This window comes from Zonotrichia albicollis, chromosome 1 (genome assembly GCF_047830755.1).
Source record: "Zonotrichia albicollis isolate bZonAlb1 chromosome 1, bZonAlb1.hap1, whole genome shotgun sequence".
Lineage (NCBI taxonomy): Eukaryota > Metazoa > Chordata > Aves > Passeriformes > Passerellidae > Zonotrichia > Zonotrichia albicollis.
In genome coordinates, this window is record NC_133819.1 from 20,303,501 (window position 1) to 20,323,245 (window position 19,745).

Consider the following 19,745-nt stretch of genomic DNA (forward strand, 5'->3'; position numbering starts at 1 on the left):
CTGAAAGAAATGCATTTGTCTCACATTCAGTGAGAATTGCCTTCCTTAAACCACTCTCCCAGTTTTGCTTCCAGAGATGATGTATTGAGCATAAAGAGAATTTTAACCAGAATCTGAAGCTGCAAAGATCTCATTCTGTGACCACTGGAAGTCTACTCATAACATCTGTGTCATATCAGAGGAGACTGTTAAAAATAAATGAATGCGCAATGGAAGATTTGGTTCTGTTTTGCATTTTATCCTGTTTTTAAAATTTAGATTATGAATTTAGGAAAAGATCATGTTACCCATTTTATTACAGTTCTAGGCATCAGGATTAATTAGGCTTATAGTGCCTGGTTCTCTAGAACAATCTGTGGAGGGGATCGTGAATGTCTCACACAACCTTAGAACAATTTTTGTTAAAATGTGTTACAGAACCTGCCTCATGAAATAAATTAATATCCATCTAGAATGTGCCTTGCACAGGACTTGTGGAGTTACTGAATTTTTTTCTGAAAAATAGGAACCTTTCTTTCTTTGAATTCATCAATCATGGATTTTTACTTATTATTATTTTTAATCTCTCTCTGAGCTACAGAGTGCAAATGTAAATGAGTTACTGGGGGAATTTCATGGAACACTTTATTTATGACTGATGAGCATTATCCAGATATAAATGAAACCTTTCTGTTCATATATTTCAACATTTTTAAAAGCAAAGAAGTGTCTATTACTTACCTGAGGAATAAGATGTAGCAATGCATCTCCAGAAAGGGTCCCAACAGCCAAACCGACAAACAGCTGTAAAATGAGTGTATAGATTTCTTGACAGGAGTTAAATAAAATGAGAGTTGTACCAAACATAGATCCAATAGTAATAAGTAAAACAGCAACAGTGCTGTAACCATATTCTGTAGGGGAAAACAAATGAAACAAAACAAGGGCACCTTTATTAATCCAATATTTGTATTTGTATTTGAATATTTTTTTATATTTGTAATTGTTGTTTTGAGGATATGTTTTCATACCTCTGTACAAGCATTCAGGAGAAGTGATTCATTGTGACACTATCTGATTTCAGCTGGGATTGAGTTAATTTTCCTAGTACCTGGTACAGTGCAGTGTTTTGGATGCAGGATGAGAATAATGTTGATAACACAGTGATGTTTTGGTTGTTGCTAAGCTGCGCTTACCCTGAGTCAAGCACTTTTCAGTATCTCATGCTCTGAACGTGAGGAGCTGCACAAGAATCTGGGGCAGGGGAGGGGAACACCTCTGGGACAGCTGCACAAACTGGCCACAGGGATATTCCACATCACAGAACATCCATACCCAGAGTAGAAACTCGGAGCAGTTGGCCAGGAGGGGCTGATTGCTGCCCAGGGGTGAGCTGGGCATCAGTCAGCAGGGGGTAAGCAATTGTGTTGCACATCACTTGTTTATCTTGGGGTTTGTTTCTCTCTCTCTTTTTTTGTTTCCTTTGTAATCCTCCTTTCCATTTCTAATTGCACTAGTAGGAGGAGTAGCATGAATTGTATATTTTACTTTATCTGAATTATTAAACCAATGATAGCTCAACTGATGGGTTTTACCTTTTTCCAGTTCTCCTCCCCAATCCCTGTGGAGGGAGGAAGTGAAGGATGGGTGAGTGGCTGCTTCATATTTAGCTTCTGTCTGGGGTTAAGCCACAACAGCCATATATATTTTTCTAGTCATGTGTGAACAGATGACAGAATTAGAAACCCAGAAAACATTCATTTTTTGAGGCTTTACATGTAATAGTCTGGTACTTCCAAATTTCAGACCCTAAGAGCTAAACAGACTGTGTCTATGCAAATCAGAGTCACTCAGAGCAGCACAGTGAACCCTGCTATGCATTTGCTTCCTCTATTAAAAGATTTATGCTTGAGATTCTATGTTCTCACATGCCACACCTGTGTATTTTTACAGTCAACATCAGGTTTTTAACCAAATCATTTTCTGTAAACAAACGAAGGCCTAAAATCTCCAATAAATGTAGTGATCTAATTTAGGTTCTAGGCATAAACATTTTGGTCCAAATGATATCTAAAAATCTGGTGTGGAACTACATCCCTTCAGTTAATACACCAGGACCACCAGCCTATTTTTCCCAGATTACTGGGATGTTTTTGAATGTTAGTTTTATAATCTCAGAGTTACATGCTGCTCACATTTCCAACCTTTTGCACAACATGAATCCCAATTAATTTCTATGGAAGTCTTATAATGGGAGGTAAAACACTGATGAGAAACACATATAAAGGAATTAATGCCAAAATATTTTAAACTGTCACTTAACGTTTCAAATTTCAATAGCACTGCAAGTGCTTAGCACCTCATAAAATCAGACAGCTCATTTCACAGACTGCATATCCAAATACAAGAGTATAGTAGATATATATGGAATGTCAGGCCTTGGTGACTTAGCCAAAACAGCGTAGCCCAACAGTAAAATAAGAGTTCACAGTAAGACTAATGAGCCTATGCTCAGGCCACTGGGTTGCACATAGGTCAAACATGGAGTTCTTTATCTGTATCAAGACAGCAGAAGTGCCCCTGTGGTCATGGAAACCTTCCTTTGTCAAAAAGCACAGGGAAAGGGCTGCAGAAAGGGCTCTTATTAATTCCATTCTGCACTTGAATAGTTCAATTTTTCTCATCTCTCACCTTTATGAGATCAGTAAAATGTCATTGATTGGGCTGATGGCTTCAGACTTGGAAGAATACCACTTAACAGTGAATTTTTTATGAACCTTGTATGTGACCTGGGTAAGTTCCTTTCTTTTCTTTCTTTGTCCCTCGATTCCTGATCTAAAAAATGGTCATATCTGTGTAGCACAGAAGAGATCAAAGCAGTAAAGACTGCAATGTGTTCAAGTAATGAGCAGAGATATAAGATAAGAAAGAAGGACTGCTGCCTATTGCAGACCCATAATGATTCTTCCTATTCTGTATGTCTCTACTATAACAATTCTTGGGATATCCATGAGTATTCTCCCATGATTTTTACTTCTGGGATATTCACATGTGTCCTTTCATGCTTTTTAATTCATGTGCTGATCCATAAGGATCATTGGGCAGCAGGATGTGGGGAAAACTTACTAGATCCAAAAAGATCCAGTCATCTAAAGCTGACCATGTAGATATTAGAATAAAGGTATCAAAGACATTGATTTGTAGCCTAAAAAGTGCTCCTGTAGATGCAGGCAATTATGGTTAGATGTCTATTCCTTTTTAGTCATTCCCGACTCCCAAATTCCCCAGCAAAATTATTGTCTCTGTTATTACACCAGCACACCTTGATTTGTAACCCAGATATTATTGGCTTAAAGTGAAAAAAAAACCCAGAAAACACATTAGGAAGCCCTATTTCTGATTCAGCTGACCCTGAATCTGAGTCATCTCACATTCAGATTTTTCTTTTATAAGGTGGATTAAGGACTGATTACAGGAGAAGTGAAATCCATGGAACAGATGGGGCAGAAAACACTGGAAGCAGAGGCATGTGAGGGCTACAACTGCAACAAGAAACAACCTAATTATACCCTCAGTCAGTTCTTGTTCCAGCTCTATCACACAGTCCTGCTGCCCTGTTACTGTTTTTTCTGGAGGTTTTTCTTACCCCAATAGTATCCTCAAAGCTCCTCTGCTATAAAATATTACAGGCTGAAACCCCAGTAGCATTCCTGCTCAACTTACTTATATCAAGGTTTTGCCACATCATGGTATAAATTGCCAGCTAATGTAACTTTAAATCTTTATGTAAGAGCAATGCAATGATTACAACCTGGTACAAATTTCACAATATAAGCCCTTACTGCCCAGCAATCCATAGATGAGGACCTGTTATTGCCTACCTGCTGGCAATATCAAGCAGTCCTCTAACAAATGAAGAAAATAAAGCTTAAAACCTTACATGTGGAAATAGAATTCCAAATAGTATAAAATTTGGACCATTGAATCTCCTCACTTCTCAATATAATACTATTATCTGACATGTATGCTATGAAATGATAGAATGCATAAATTACAGATGGCATAGATCCCATGTTTTGGATTATTAATGAGTGAAAAGTCTCCAGAAGTCCTTGCACCCCTTTATCTGAATTTAAATAAAAATTTATTAATAAGAACAAAACTTACTTTCCATAGTTGTTGGTGGAAGCTTTGTCTGTTTGAAATCAGGAAGCTGACATGAACAACTTAAAAGCTGTTGAATGATAGCTGGACTGATTTGCTTGAAGTGGTCCTTAGAAATGGAGGAAGAACTGTTTTTCAAAAATATCTTCACAAGTTCATTGGCAGAGAAACAAACCTTTGGAGGAAAGTATACACGATTACTAAACATGTTGCATATACCTGCATTTAATTTTGAGGTTAAATACAGAATCTTAGAAGAACACAGGGCACTCCAGCCCTAGAAGAAACCTGCTATATATCTATACTCTTTCTTGCTTAAATTAGTTTAATTACTTCAATTACTTCACTTTTTTTCTGTGTAAAATCGATACTAGTATATTTCAGAAAGATCAGAATCTTTAGGATAAACCTGCTCAATTTTTATTGAAGCCACTTAATGTCATTAAGATCTTACAAAATAATATCTAATAATATCTTTCAATATTTTATTGTTATATGTGCTAAGAAAAAAGTCTCAATGCTAATACAAACCATATTCTTAGCTATTCTTGTGAAACTGCATTATTTGCAGTAATAGTGCTACTAATATAAGATACTGCCCACACTAAAGCAATACTGAAATTCGTCCTTGTACTGGATCTTCAGTAAGATATGGAAATAAATTAGCTTTTTAAATTCAATAAATGAGGGCATGTCAGCAAACTAGATGTTACATAGTCTAATATTGGTCTAAAGATTGCTTAATAATCGTATTATTACAGGTACTTCTGAATTCCAACTACTTTTTGTTCTTGCTTGGAGCATGTCTTTGTCAAAAGAAGCAATTTTTCATGGAAACATTTATATTTCAAAAATTGTCATGAAGACATTTTGTGTGTTCTGCTCCAGGATGAAACTTCCAGTAAAAACACGAGCAGTTAACACAAGAAAAGTTCTAGTGGAAATTTCTGTAAACACTTTTAAACAGAAGAACTCCAGATCAAATATGTTATCTTACTTAACAAATACATTATTTTATTAATAATCTTCATTTCTTAATCTCATCTGATGAGCTGTGATTCAATATTTAAAACCAAAAAATTTTCTTTCATTTAAATTGGTCTGCATCTGAGACTCAAGGTTTTCCTAAATATTCTTTATCTCATTACTGAAGCCTAACCTTCTTTTGAAGTTAAGTATAATTACCTTTAAATAACCCAGATAAAATCCAACACATTCCTGCTATTGCTCATCCATTAGTGAAGTAAAATATGCCTTATGGTTCTCTTTCACTAAGAAACTAAATTAATTGAACACTGGTATGTTTTTTTCTGAAAACCACATTCAAGTCTTCAGGATAATGGGTGATCTTGTCACCTGGATTGAGTGTGTTCTGCCTTCAGGCCAAAGGAGAGCATGAAGACAATTCAGGAGCTACCATATCGGAAGAGGCCTTAATTTTTCCTGTTCTAGGCAGAGATATTGACTCTAGAACTAGGGAGCACTGACATGTGGTATCAAGTTGGAAGACTAGGATTTCGGCTGGTCATGAGCAGCATTGCTGACCAGTCAGAGCAGGGATTGTATTATTTATTATTTAACACCTTCACCAACAACCTGAGTGATGGAACAGAGTGCACCAGACAGCATTCACAGATGAAACTCAACTGGGGCCGCTAGTCAGAATGCTGATGGGTGTGGCTGCTGTTTAGAGGGATCTGACAGGACAAAAAATGGGCTGACCAGCCCTTAGTGAAGATCACCCCAGACAAACTTATTGTGCTTCACACAGAATAGCTGCATGCGTCAATGGAGGCTAGGGAAACTGGCCAGAAGGAAGGCAGGTTTCCAGAAAAAGCCCTTGGGGTGGCTCCTGACAGGAAACTTGAACATGAGCCACCAGTGAGCCCTTGTGGCAGTGACCACTAACTGCACACTGGCTGCATTAGCAAGAGCAGAGCCAGCAGCTACTGGAGAAAGAATCTTGCCCACCTCTCAGGACATGGGAGCCCACATCTGGACTATGTCCAGCCAATAACCAGCAGTGCAAGACACTGGCAAATTGAGGGAAATCCATGGAGGGCCCCCAAGACGGCTAGGAACTGCAGCACATGATTGCCAGGAGAGGCTGAGGGACCTGGGTTTGCTCAGTTTGGGAAGAGGAGGGCTGCTGGGCATCTTAAGTCTTCAACTGTCTAAGGCGATTAGAGGGAAGAGATAACCTTAATCTTTTCAGTGAAAGAATGAGAGGTGAAAGGTATTAGTTGCAGCAATAAAAAACTCCAACATGCTATAATAAATAAGGCCATCAAGATGAAGGCAATAAAGCACTGGTACAGATTTCTCAAAGACTATAAACTCTGTTTTTGGAGACATTCAACATTCAACTGTACATGGCTCTGTGAAATCTGATCTGAATTTGAAATTGACTCTTTTTTGAAAAGTACCATAGACAAGACGAGCTCCAGGATTACTGCGAGCCTAAATTTTAATGTGTCTTTATTATCAAGAATTTTCAATGAGAATTTATTACCATGAATTTTCAATGAAAAGCAAAATATCAATTATAAAAATAAATTGTCCACCCCTACATAAAAATAGTGTTAATGTCTATTTAGTAAAATGTTCTTGTAAGATGTGGGGCATGAGGACTTGCATCTTTTCTAGTTGAAAGCCCCAGCCTTTGAAGCTTTTTAACATAAGGAGGCAGAGAACTGTCTCCAATAGAAAAGCAACAATGTGTGTATCATCCTGGAGGATGATAACAAAGAAATAAGCACATTGATTTTGCATATTTTCATGCGAAAAACTGGATGGATGGATGGATGGATGGATGGATGGATGGATGGATGGATGGATGGATAATTTGGGTTTCCAAAATCCATGTTTGCTTAATGAGGAAGAATAAATGAATACATAGACGTGACATAGTTTACCGGAATGCAAGATTATTTATCACATTAGATTACTTACCATTTACTTTTTTTATAGACATTTGTAATTGTAGAGACAACAATGACTTCAAAAGAAAGCAGTGACCCTATTTTTTGGTAATGTTTCAAATAATTATTCCTATATAAAAATTAAATTACAGATCTTAAAGCAGTGAGCAAACACAAGCCATAGACAAGTCAATGTCCTGTATGTAGGAGAATCAGCTGCTAATGAAGCGCAATGGCTATCATAGCTGCAGAAAAACTATCAGGAGAAAAAATTAGCAACACTGCAGTGAAACATTAAGTGTTCTAATGGAGTATGTAAAGGAAAATAGGCATAGCTAAAAAGAACATAAATGGAAAAAAAACCCCTTAGAAACTAGGAATTAATACAGAAGAGAAATTATGTTCTGTCCAGATGTTTCTTTGTGATTTTTTAATGACTCCTAAGACTCAGATAATGCCCCTGCACACTTATCCTTTGAGTTACAGTCAGTCTTAGAAGTTCAAGAACTCAAAACACTGAGCTTTAAAAATACTTCAATCACTGGAGAATTTTACTTCTTTTACAGATAGGATCACTACTGATTTCTGTCCTTCATAATTTAAAATTCATATGAAACACATTTAAAATGACCTTAGTTTAAGATTATTTTGAGACCCCATTAAAAGCCTCATCATGCTGATCAGCATGATCCTTTTTTGTGGTCAGCTGCAAAGAAATAAACGTATTGATGGAGTATGCATTTCAAATGCAATATAATTCCAGAGATAAATATCTATCAGAATAGCATTTAACCAGATGAAATTTGTCTCAGCTCCCCATCATAAAATGACCACACAGAAAAAGTCAATTTCACTCATGAAATGACCTCACAGAAAAAGTCAACATCACTCAGTTCTCCTAAATCATAAAGAAACATTGCCACTGAGTTAATATAAATGATGAAGGGTTGAAAACAATAGAAAAGTGTTCTTTGAAGAATATATTTCAAATGTATACATCAAAATATATACCAACTATATGCTTTGGAGTCTCCTTTTTTGTCTGTGGAATGATACCCCGTCTAAAGGATGGAAGTCAGTTACCATCTTGATCATTGCCATAAACAAAATTTATTTATTTTCAAATTTTTAGGATAAGGATAAAATCACCTGCAATAAGCCAGTGTCTTTCAAAGTTCTCAGAAAAGATACTTTGGAGTACCTAAGTCTCTGTTTTACAGTCTTTATACTTTCTAAAGAAGACTTCTGGATTCCATAAATGGCTATGAAAAGAGTTTGGAAATGTCCAGTCTTCAATTTACAAAAGCCTTTTAAAAGCAACTTACAGACAAACTTTAGTTGAATTTGTTTTCCTTAGTGCAAAACAATCCCTCTTTCTATCAGGTCACTTCAGGCGTCCTAGAAACTCTGTGACATAAAACCACAAGAAATCTCTAATAACTGTAAGAAAACATCAAAGCTATGTTAATCCACTCCTCTGAGTCTTGAAGAAACACCTGATTTCAGGTAACACTAACCTGTTAGCCCCTCTTAATTGCACATTCGACATCCCCAAAGTTTTTTTCCCAATTAATATTTCAACAAATATACCTATATAAATATATATTTTCATCCATATCTAAATGCCTTTTTGAAACTAATACATTTTACCTCAGACATATTGCACGGTTTGCAAATCAATTTAAATTTCTGTCAGTGAAATTCGGTCACCAACATTATAATAACATAAAAATAAATTAACCTGGTCCCAATCTGTGTTCCTTTCACGATCTTCAAAATAGCCTTTCAGATAGTCTCCTTTTGTACGGTTTCCTTTGACTGGAGTATTTCTTCTTCCAGTATCTCTGATTGCCACACTGTAGCGTCTTCTTTTGTGACTGTGAAATTGTCCATTTACAGTGCAGGTCTTTTTGACTCTAAGCACATTGAGTAGTTGTTCTAGTTCTAGTAATTAATTAGACAATAGATATGTTACCATAGGAAAATGCACACTTAAAAGACAAAATATTTAAAAGGTAGTATTTTTTCTTTTTGTTTGTTACAACATTCATTCAATTCCTCATTTTAATACTCTTTTCTCAGTTTGGTACTAGAGGCAATTTCTGCTTAACAACTCTGGAAGTTCCAGACACCCAGATCCTCAGCCTTTGCCTCTTTACATGTCACACTCAGATATGACTGGCAGGAAATTAATCTTTTATTTAATCAGCATCTCTGACAAAGTTATCTAGTAATTGTTAAATAACTTCACTGTTCTTAAAATTTTCCTGTGTAAATGGAACTCCACAGTAAGTTGCCACAGCCAGGTATTTGGATCAGGAAACACATCCTCCATAGAGTGTCCTGAAATCAATTTTCAGGATGCTGTGCTGTCCTTGCACTTCAGGAGCACAGCACAGGACAGTGAATTTCTTCTCTCCTTTGGTTAACTGGGAAGATGCCTGCTCACAGTACTGAAACAGGAAGGAGAGAACCAGGATCCCTAATCCAAATCTGAGATCATGCACAGATGTACCTCATGACACAGCTGGGGTGCAATGGGTGCTTCCGCTGATGGAATGTCCAGTTATTTGAGATGCAGGCTCTATCCTATCTTCCTTATCACCTTCCTTCACCCCTGCACTTTCAAATGAAGCCATAGTGATAATTCCTGTAAACCTTAATTTGTCTATTAAAAAGTGCTCCACAAATTAATTTTAAAGAGATTTAGATTAATGGGAATGTTTCCACATGATAATCCTTTATTTTTTTAATCTTGTTACTCAGACAATGCAAATAGTGTAGTCTTAATGGTGAATCTCACAAAAAAGTTTCTGATAAGATGTTTCACTACTTTCTTTTGGCTGCTTAAACAAACAGATCTGAATGGAGCTGTATTTGCAGGTATATTTGTTTTCTAAATGTAGTAGCACATAATTTTCTTTTTCTATGCTTCCAGATTCTTACTCTTTCCTGAAGTTACTATTAAGAATTTAAATAAATTTAAAGGGACAGTATATTGAGCTTAGACATAAAATAGACTGTAACAAACTTAAGAATATTCTAAGAATATAATAATATTATTATTAAGAATATTAATAAAAATATTAAGAACATTTTTTGTTTTTCTGAATGACATCCTAACTCCACCAAGCATACAGTCCTGCTGTTATCTTCACTGGGGCCATATTTCACCATACATAGCTATTTAGTAGCACTGGGCTGAGATGGCTCTACCCATTCTTGTGAGAATTATTTTATAAGATCTGGCTGGGCAATTTTAAAGGAAGGGCTTTGCTGCCAAACCCTGTTTGTAAATGCAATCTATAAGCCCCATTTTGGGCCTAAGGATTATTATTTTTTTTTGTATTTATTTCTGTGATTCAATGTACCTCTGTGCAACCTATGAATGTTAAAAATGTCTTTACTTATGCTCAATTCAATTTTTTTAATCTGTTTTAACCCATACTTAATGTAACTTTTAAAAAGTGCTCTGAAAAGCTTGTAAACTGTTGCTGTTAGCAGTTGCCACAAAAAAGGAAAAGTTGATGTCTTATAACAACCTTCTAAATCCATACCAGGCCTCTGAATTGATGGTGTAGCTTCTTAAACTGGCTTTTACAGAAATTAATAGTTACTGCTGCTGCTGAGAGCTTGGCATTTGTTTAGTTTTGTTTCAGTTTTTTTGTTTTGTTGTTTTTGGACCAGTTAGAACATTCCTATACTTCTATTTATTTATGGTTAAGTAGCATTTCTGATAAGTCCAGCAATAAATTTTCCTGAAGAAAATTAACTTTGCATACTCCAGCTTACCTGTCACTTGGAGCTCAGTGGTACTATTTAGAGAACTGAAAATATATTTTATAAAGAATTCTGGGGAAGGCAAACTTGCTTTCCCCATACAGACTCCTTGGAGAGCCAGAGTAAGGATTAAAGCAGCCAGGCGTGGAAGAGTGTTTTCATCAGCACCATCTCTGTCCATTATATCAGCATTTTTCTCCAGAGTGCTCACATCAACACACTGAAATCAGGAGAAAACAGCATGAAGACAGTCCTGCTAACCTCCATTTAAATAATCAAAGTGACAGGAGGAGAAACTGTGGAGAACAATTTCATAGACAGCCAGAATAGAAAAAATGCTAAGATGTAAGCTGTAATTGCCAGCAGGACAGCTAATCAAAGGACATTTAAAGGAGAACAGGCATAGAATTAAAAATCTTGAACATTTACTCAGTGTCTAATGGGGAAAAAGTACAGTTCCTCATTCAGGTTATTTTTGCTCAGTGTTATTTTCTTGCTGTTTCTATTGTTCCAAGTGTCCTCCTCAATTACATCTACATCTACTTCTAGAAAGTGGAAGAAAGGCGATGAATTTTTGTTAAGGCACAAGAAATAGGCTCAAATAATACAGACTGTAACTCCTCATCTCAAAGGTCAGGAAGAATTCTTTAAATGTTTTTAGTTCTGACCCATTCAATGGAATCAATAGTTTTTTATGGATTGGTTATCTGGGGGCAATATGGAACGATATAATTGTGCTGATATGACTTTCCTGCTGGGTGACCAAATAAAAACAGTAGTTAGTGGTATAGAACCATGTGTGTGGAAGTCTGCAAACTCTCTCAGTTTCCTGGAAATTTATCCCCCTTTTAATATTTTCTTCCTTTTTTTCCTTTCTTCTTTATTTTCACTGCAAATGGTTGGGTTTGAAAGAAACAACAACAAAGATAAAAAAATAATTAATTTATTTTTTTCAAACTAATATTAGCAAAATCAAAAAGTCAGCTAGATGAGCCAGTACAGTAATAATTTATTTCATACATACTCATCTCTCCTTATGTAGACCATAAACACTTCAGAGAGGAGGCTGCCATTTCTTTTCCTGATCATTCACTATACATTAAAGTTTTCCCAATCCAAAACTTAATCTCTCATTTCAAACAAGACATTAAGTGCTATGACTAAAGAAGAGAACACTTTCTGTGAAACCAAAACACACAAAGAGCCACTAGAAATGCTTTTCTTCTATGACTACCCTGCACCATTGGCCCTTTTCCACAACTCAAGTGTTGTGATTCCAAGTATTATGCTATTATGTTTTGTGTACCTTTCATAAAAGAAACTTCTTTTCCCTCAAGTCAGTGAATGAAGTCTCAGTTACTGGACAGACTTGACAAGTGATTATACTGCCAGCATAAACAAACAGAACCCTCAGTAAAGCATTTTATGGGCTGTTATTCTATCTTGACATTCCAAATACTCACCAATGCCTCTTTACAGTTGCTCAGATACCATTGGAGTCCTTGGAAATCGGCACGTTCACCAAGACTCAGAACCAAAAGTACTGGTCAATGAATAATTTATGATGGGAAATGACCACACAAAGAAGACAGATAGAGGAACTGGAGGCTCTCAACATTCTGGACACAGCCAGGTCTCCTACTCATCTTCTGTTTGTGCAGAAAACCCTACTACAGCATGCTGTAAATTAAAATCTAGTGAAATGAAAAATTTGACCTTTGTATAAACCAATTTAACTCAACACATTGAACAGATCTAAGGAGCTGCAAACTAGAGGTCAACCTGTACTTTAGGAGTTATCTAACCTGGCTGAAACCTGTTTTATTGCCCATTACAAGGAAAAGTTTCTTCTTTGACTTTGAACTCCAGAATATTATTCTATTATTTTATAGATACTATTTGAAATAAAGAATTCTAAACAGCAGTGAGAAAACTTAAGCACGTTCCCTGACTTAGAAATTATGATCTTAGCTGAAAATCCTCATTTATGCTTTTTTTCAAACTTTAAATTTAAGCTTATATTTAACAATCTTTCTACAATGCATATCCATGCTTGTAGATAATTAGTCAAAAACGTGTTTCTACTGAAGGAAGCCATCATATCTTTGGACAGATTCCTCATTCCGTCCAGCTTTGGATAGACATGGAAGTGTAGAACCTGGCAGGGATTTCATCACAGCAAAAGAATTCATTGTTTCTCCTATATCAGCCAGTAATGGATCTGTTCTACTTCATACCACTGAAATGCTTCAACTTTGAACTCTATAATATTATTCTATTATTTTATAGATCCTATTTGAGATAAGGATCTCAAATAGATCCTTATAGATAGATCTATGTCAACTAGATCTCATAGATCACTGGTAGTGTATCTATGCTAAGAAATATCAGAAATGAGTAAGTATTTTCTGTACTTGGAGCCAAGTGCAAGATATTGCATCTACACAGCTGTGCTCTTTTCCATCTGCCCTAAGCAGAGCAACTGCATCTAAATTACCCATTAGGAATGGTCCCTAAAGAGCAGTATTTCACCAACCATGTGGAAGTGGCACATGCCAGAAACAACTCAAAGAAAAGCATTAAGCAGCACAGGCAACACAATCCCAGTGTTCAGCCTGTGCTTGGACACTTCCACCTACCAGTCTTCTGGTACTGGCATAGTCTCTGTACTAGCATAAAGGTATCAGACCTGTAATAAAGATGAAGTTATTTTTACATATGTTTTCTTTACCTGGTTTTCAGAAGTTTTAAAATGTTGCCTTACTGCAGCTAAAATATCTTCAGTTTCATTCCGTGAAAAATAATAACAGTCTTCATCATGTCTTAAACTAAGCATACTCTGTAGATAAAATTTGTAATCCTTATCATTCAAACTGAATTCTGAAGAACACATATCTCTACGATGAAGAATGTAGTAGAGAAGAATAAGAGAAATTCTCTCAAATACTTCTTCACTGAGATGATCTTCTAAATCTCCTCCAGCTATCAGTAACAAAGCATCTGGTTCAAGGCACTGTGAAGAAATAAAAATAAATGGAAATTCAACTCAAGTGACAGCCTTCCAGGCATCTGCAAATACAGATAGGAAGGACAATGAGAGAATACAAGTTCTATATTTAAGGGATCGAACCCAAAACTTCACAAATACAGGCTGATGGAATGGCAGGAGGAGGGTGTAGGTAATTCTTCAGAGTCCTATGGCTGCAAGATCACACCATGGGGTTTTTTCCAGAGCCCCTTTAATTTTTAAGGAAAGTGAAGTGTCCTAGAGATGGGACTTTGAGCAACCTGGTCTATTGGGAGGTGCCCCTGCTCATGGTAAGGCGTACAGAACTACGTGATTTTTGAGGTCCCTTCAAAGTCAAACCATTCTATGATTCTATTCTGTAATTCTATGATTTAGTGGTTTAAGACTCCCTACAATTAGGAATAATTCTGATCAATCAATGTAGAGAGCAGAAAGCTTCCACTGGCTAGGGCAGATTATACTTCTGGTTACAAATATATAAGATAAGGGCTAGGCCTATTCATATTTTCATCTATGCATTCTATATGTGTTTACATGATAAGATAAAAACAATTGCTGAACTGTAGTTAATTGAGGCTATGTAAACAGAAGTTATACCATATTCAATGCACTGCTGAGAGATGTAATTGAGCCTGTAATCACACAGCTATTTTTATGTTTCTCAATGAATTCTGTTAACTGCAACAATGAGATCCAGTGCAGAGAGCCAGCACAAGGTCTCAACCCCATTTAGTCCTTCAAATGCATTTCAAGAGGGACTGAAATTACATATTCACCCTGTGCACGCTTTACATCTGAGTGCAGATTTTAATAAGTGTAAAATTGTAAGCATTAATAGCCAAATTAACTATTTATATACATAAATAAACTAGATTACAGTATGGCTCACTGTGTCCTCTCCTGCCTTCATTGCTTATTAAGGTCTTTAACTTTTCCTAATGCAGTCTCTGAGAATAACTCTTTTGACTAGGAGGAGTCTATTTTCTTTTCTGTCCCAACGACCTCAAGTCAGTCAACCAGCCTTTATGAACACTCAGTAGTAATACAAGAAACATATGGCATGAAGTGGAAGATTTTCAAAGAATTCTGTAAGATTTTAAAACCCACTGAGGATAAATTGCAATCAGTGAGTCCATTGTTTGCTCTTGCAGGGAAGATGACTGAAAAGAAAATTGCCAATCAGGAGGAAGCAGATGCATTGTAAAAGATACAGCTACTCCATAGTATATGGGTAGCCCATGGTGAGTGACCCTTGAAGTGATATTAAGAGAATATAAAGTGGTTGGTCATCAGGTTGGGTTTTTTCATTTGTTTTTTAGTTTGGCGGGGTTTTGCTGCTACTAATATTTTTACAGGAATAACCATCTGTCCCTGATTTAGAAAAGCTAAACAAAAAAGAAGCCCAGGACTTTGGCACTGAAGTCTGAGTTTCTTTTCTTTAAGTGGCCAGAAGTTTAAAAAAAAAAACAAACAACTTGTTTACCAATGCAAGGAATATATGACTTCTGTTTGCTTAGGAGATAAAGAAATGTCAGATGCCATCCAACAGCTGCCAGCCCCTGCCCAAAGAGTCTTAGGACCACTATATAACAAGAAACCAGAAGAGGGTCTAAAGAAAGGATTAAACTTCACTACTTTTAAATGCCCATTAGAGATATCATAAAAACAAAAATTAAAAAAATCTGAAAACAAAGTCATGTGGTATAAACCAGTCTTGGATTTAGAAGGGAAATTGAATCTGAAATGAATTAGCAATTCCCAACAAGTATGAGGAAGAAAATACAAGGGGGGACATTATGTTTCAAATTTTGATGTACTTGAAGGGTAGTGCTTCTTGCACAGTTTTTGCTCTCTTGGTTTACCAAATCTTGTTAAATCATCATGGAAGATTTCAGCACAGTACCAAGTGCACACCATGTGACTGAAAATGCCACCTCTCTCTCAAGGATTTCCTACAGAAAACCACGTGCCTCTGGTGCTGGCACAGAAACACTGACAGTGTAGGATGCATGCAGTGTGTCAGACTCAGAAGACACTGAGGAATACTGAAAATGGTTAAAGTCCTCAAAGTCTTCCTATAGAAAATTTCCAAGATGAAGCCTGAACAGAGTAGCACTACTGAACAAAGTAAGCCCCAGCTAAGTTTCCCTTCGATTTTGTCCATCCAAGGACACCAACAAGCTCTCCAGAAATGCATCACAAATACCAGAAAAAACCATGCCACTAGAGAAGAAAAACAAAAGGGTGACCAAAAACTTAGTCCCCTGTTTTCTGTAGTTTGGGAGGACTATATAGCCATGTTTATTATGTTAATTTTCAATCTGGGCATGTATCTGATGCATATTCATTGCCCATGTGTGAATAATCTCCTTCATAAAAAATTATCCATTTAGGTAATGACAGGCACCTACAATATTTACGTATGAAATTTCACATTTGGTTTCATATGAAAAACTGGAGCATTTTTAGAAAGGGTCAAGATAGTGAGCAGCTGTCTACTGCACAGGATAAAAAGATTCCCACTTCATTGGCTTGGCAGATTGCTGAAAACAGCACCTTGTAAAAACATTCACCTTTCAGACCATCTTCCTAAGTGTGGTATAAAGTGACACTGCTGTATGTAGGTCACTGAGCAGTGCCAGAGCCAGAGTAATGAAAGCCAAGGCTGACCAAGCCCTTTGTCGTCCCTTTTAGCCGAGTTGCTCAGTAACACTGTCCCTGTCTTTCTTCATTGAATCAGGACTGAGTTCTGAAAATATTCTCAAGTAGACAGCCAATCCCTCTGTGCAACTGTACCCTGGACTACTTCCAGTTTCAATTTGGATTTGTAGATTCATTGTTCCGCCTTTCATTTTCCTTGACCTGAACTGCTTACAAAACCCTCCCCTTAATCTTGAATATTTCAGTGAAGTAACACATAAATCTGAGACAATCCTGTCTGGATTTTATTTTTATGAAGTAAAATCCAGAACGACAACAAAAAAAGTGGCAGAACTGGTCCCCAGGGTTTACCTATGCCTTTCCATGGTGGAAATCCTATGCCCCAAATTCAAGCTCATGCTTTTATTGTTATACAAGGTATCAGCAGAAAAACTTTTGCTGGAAAACAAACACTTGGGAACTTTAAAAGAACTGCCTGTCGTGTTTGGAATATCTCTTCATGAGCTCAAAGCATAAATAATAATAATTCAAAATGAATCAAAGCAGGGACAAATATTTTTTGCTGCAACAAGTTTTTTACATGTTTAGGTATCATATTCAGGACAGTATACTCAAACAAATGTTAGAACTCACTGATGATCCTGTAAAGATATCCCTCATTAATTGAAGCACTAACCAGATTACAATCCTCTTGCATGCCATAAATCCGCTGTGGGCATTCAGCTCTCTCCAGTAACATTTTGACCAGTTCTCGTGAGTGGTTCATGTGGAGCTCAGTGTTTTCAGCTGAGAGAACGCGTAAAACTTCCACCAGAGAGCCTCTGCTGGGAGGATTGCTGCCATCCTGCCCATGCTCTTCCCCAGGCTGTCCTTCAGCAATGAGCACGCTGAATATGAAAGCAGAACATACCACCCCAAGAGCTGGATGCTTGGTCAGAAAACACATCTCCTCTTCCTGCAGTGCGTGATCTGCACTGAGTGTTGGATTGTTGTTTGCGCTGCACAGCTTAAACTGGAAACCTGAAGAATCTGAATAGTAAAGGGGAAAAAAACCCCAACCCTTTAATTAGTGCGAATGCAATATGTTCGAAAGGATTTATTAATTGGTCGGCTAAGCTGATTTGCAGTGACAAGCTGTTTTTGAACAACAGGAAGCCTGTAAGGACTTTACAGCACAGAACAGCAGGAAACTAAGACAACTATGGCCTCAAAACTTCTTTAGAATTACCAATAAGAGGTTGTCTCAAAGTGCCCTTCCCTCTTCTTAAAAATAAAGTCTATGGCTTTCATTTCAGTGTTATGTTATTGCACTCCCTACTAATTCTTTTCAGTAAGAATAGAAAAATACCATGGCTTTTGCTTTCATTTCATCATGAAAACAGGTTTTTAGTCACAAAAGTAGCTGTAAATAAATATTGCTAGTCTAATACTATTATGAATGTGCAAAAATTCCATTACATAGCAATAATATAAAGCAGGTTATATTGTCAAAACACTTTACCAACATCACTAAACTCCAGCTATTCTTCACAAAGAAAGAAGGAACAGGATGTACTTAAAAATTAGTGATCGCTAGTCAGACGGAAGAATTACAAAGCTGAGGTTGTAATTTCACTCAAAGAACTCAGTGAATAAACAAGACAAACAAGCCTAACTTGTTAACTTTAGGTGCAAAAGACATTTTGTACTATAAATCTCTCTTCTTCATAATCCTTCCTAATAAACCACCCCTTCCGCTTTCACAGTAAACTATCTCGATATCGAAGCACAAGAAATATAAAATAGTTCCACTTCTGTTTTCCTCAGAAGTTTTGATTTTATTGATGGGCAGATGCTGGCAGTGACATACATATTCAGATAGTAAAGTATGTGTTTAACAACCACATATACATTCATCTCTTTTGAACTGCAATATGATGCACATCTTATTTTAAAGGAAACTTTGCTAACAAAGTATTTAAAATTCAAAAAGAACTGCTGAATTCAAACGGGCATTTAGTCCAAAAAAAAGTTAGTATGTTTTTAGATATTAGGAAATCTTTTGGTGTTTAGATATATTTTAGTGTTAGGAATATGTATCATTGTTATGAGGATATTATGAGCATTTATTTCTAAATGTTATTTTCTTACCTTCTGAAGGGAAAAAGAATGCTCGAGTATCTAGCTTTGTGGCCTTCTGAATCCTCAGAAGTATTTAGCTGCTGAAAGTCCAATGTTTTTAAAATTCCTTGATGGTGCTCTGGAAGCTGGAGAGGATTAGTTTATTGCTGCCTTGAAAAGTTTTCAGTTGCTATGGAGAGAGCTGCCCTTAAGGTAACAATGGAGGTGGATAGGAATTAGTACACGTTCTTCTTGTACTTCCAAGTTCTAAGCATTGCATTATTGAATTTATTTCACATTTTCTAGTAGTTATCTTTTTATGTAAGCAGTCTATTTTAGAAGTACAAGATGTATAAAATCTACTAAAGTATGTATTGCTTTATGATGGATAATATATGCAAGCACTCATAACTGTTCCCTGTGTTACTAAATTATTTGATCAATACTACAACAAACCTTAATTTTGTTTTTTCAATAAAATATTACTACTTTTAAAAAATATGAGAACACAATAGAAATAGAAATCTTTTCAAGCAAATCCATAGAAAAATTATATTTTCTCTTTGCAAAACACTGCCCATACAGAACAGCCTCTTTCATCCCCACTTATCCTATGTCACATTTCCACCGACTGAAGAAGCTGGGATAGCTCAGCCTGTGGTGAAAAAAATTGTCGCCCACCCACTCAGATTTTCCAGAGGGACACTGTTACGAAGTTGACATTTACATCACCACACTACTACGATATTTCTGCACTGGAAGTTAGTGAAAACCATCACAAGTGACAGACTTCTACAGAGACCAGCAGCACACCAGTCATATCATTCTCCCACCTCTCAAACCTTCCGTGCCACTATGGAGGACTATCATCGCAGCTGGCCCAACAAACCCTGTGAAGCAGCACACCTGTAGTAATAAAAACATTATAATTCTCTTTAAAGCTAGATTAATAAAATATCCAGGGTTCTAAAATGTTTGTAATGTCTCCTACAAGGTGGTAAGCTCAAAGGGAAGAGCCTTGGTTTAGCAAGACAGAACTGACAACTGATGCTGACTTTAGAAGAATTCAACTGTCAACACCAGCTTGAGGGAAATACAAAATGTAAATAAAT

The 19,745-nt window shown here is 36.5% G+C and overlaps 1 protein-coding gene and 1 long non-coding RNA gene across 9 annotated transcripts in view; one reads left to right on the top strand and one right to left on the bottom strand.

The window, feature by feature from the left end:
• Positions 1–18,853, bottom strand: part of SLC39A12 (solute carrier family 39 member 12) — a 34,740-nt gene extending 15,887 nt beyond the window's left edge. Inside the window, exons 1-7 of one of the 6 annotated variants that reach the window (XM_014269857.3) lie at positions 18,664–18,853; positions 17,210–17,562; positions 13,576–13,857; positions 10,857–11,064; positions 8,806–9,008; positions 4,147–4,318; positions 721–893 (exon numbers count right to left, since the gene is read on the bottom strand). In XM_014269857.3, the coding sequence (XP_014125332.2) occupies positions 721–893; positions 4,147–4,318; positions 8,806–9,008; positions 10,857–11,064; positions 13,576–13,857; positions 17,210–17,479 (1,308 nt within the window). In that variant the 5' untranslated portion in view covers positions 17,480–17,562; positions 18,664–18,853. Of the gene's footprint in view, positions 1–720; positions 894–4,146; positions 4,319–8,805; positions 9,009–10,856; positions 11,065–13,575; positions 13,858–17,166; positions 17,563–18,663 lie in introns of those variants that run through there. The other 5 variants (XM_014269868.3, XM_026795705.2, XM_005480302.4 and 2 more) reach the window with 5 other exon arrangements.
• The window catches only part of LOC113459739 (uncharacterized), a 168,794-nt gene that overhangs the window by 42,443 nt on the left and 106,606 nt on the right, over positions 1–19,745 (top strand). The gene's annotated exons all lie outside the window — the stretch shown is intronic.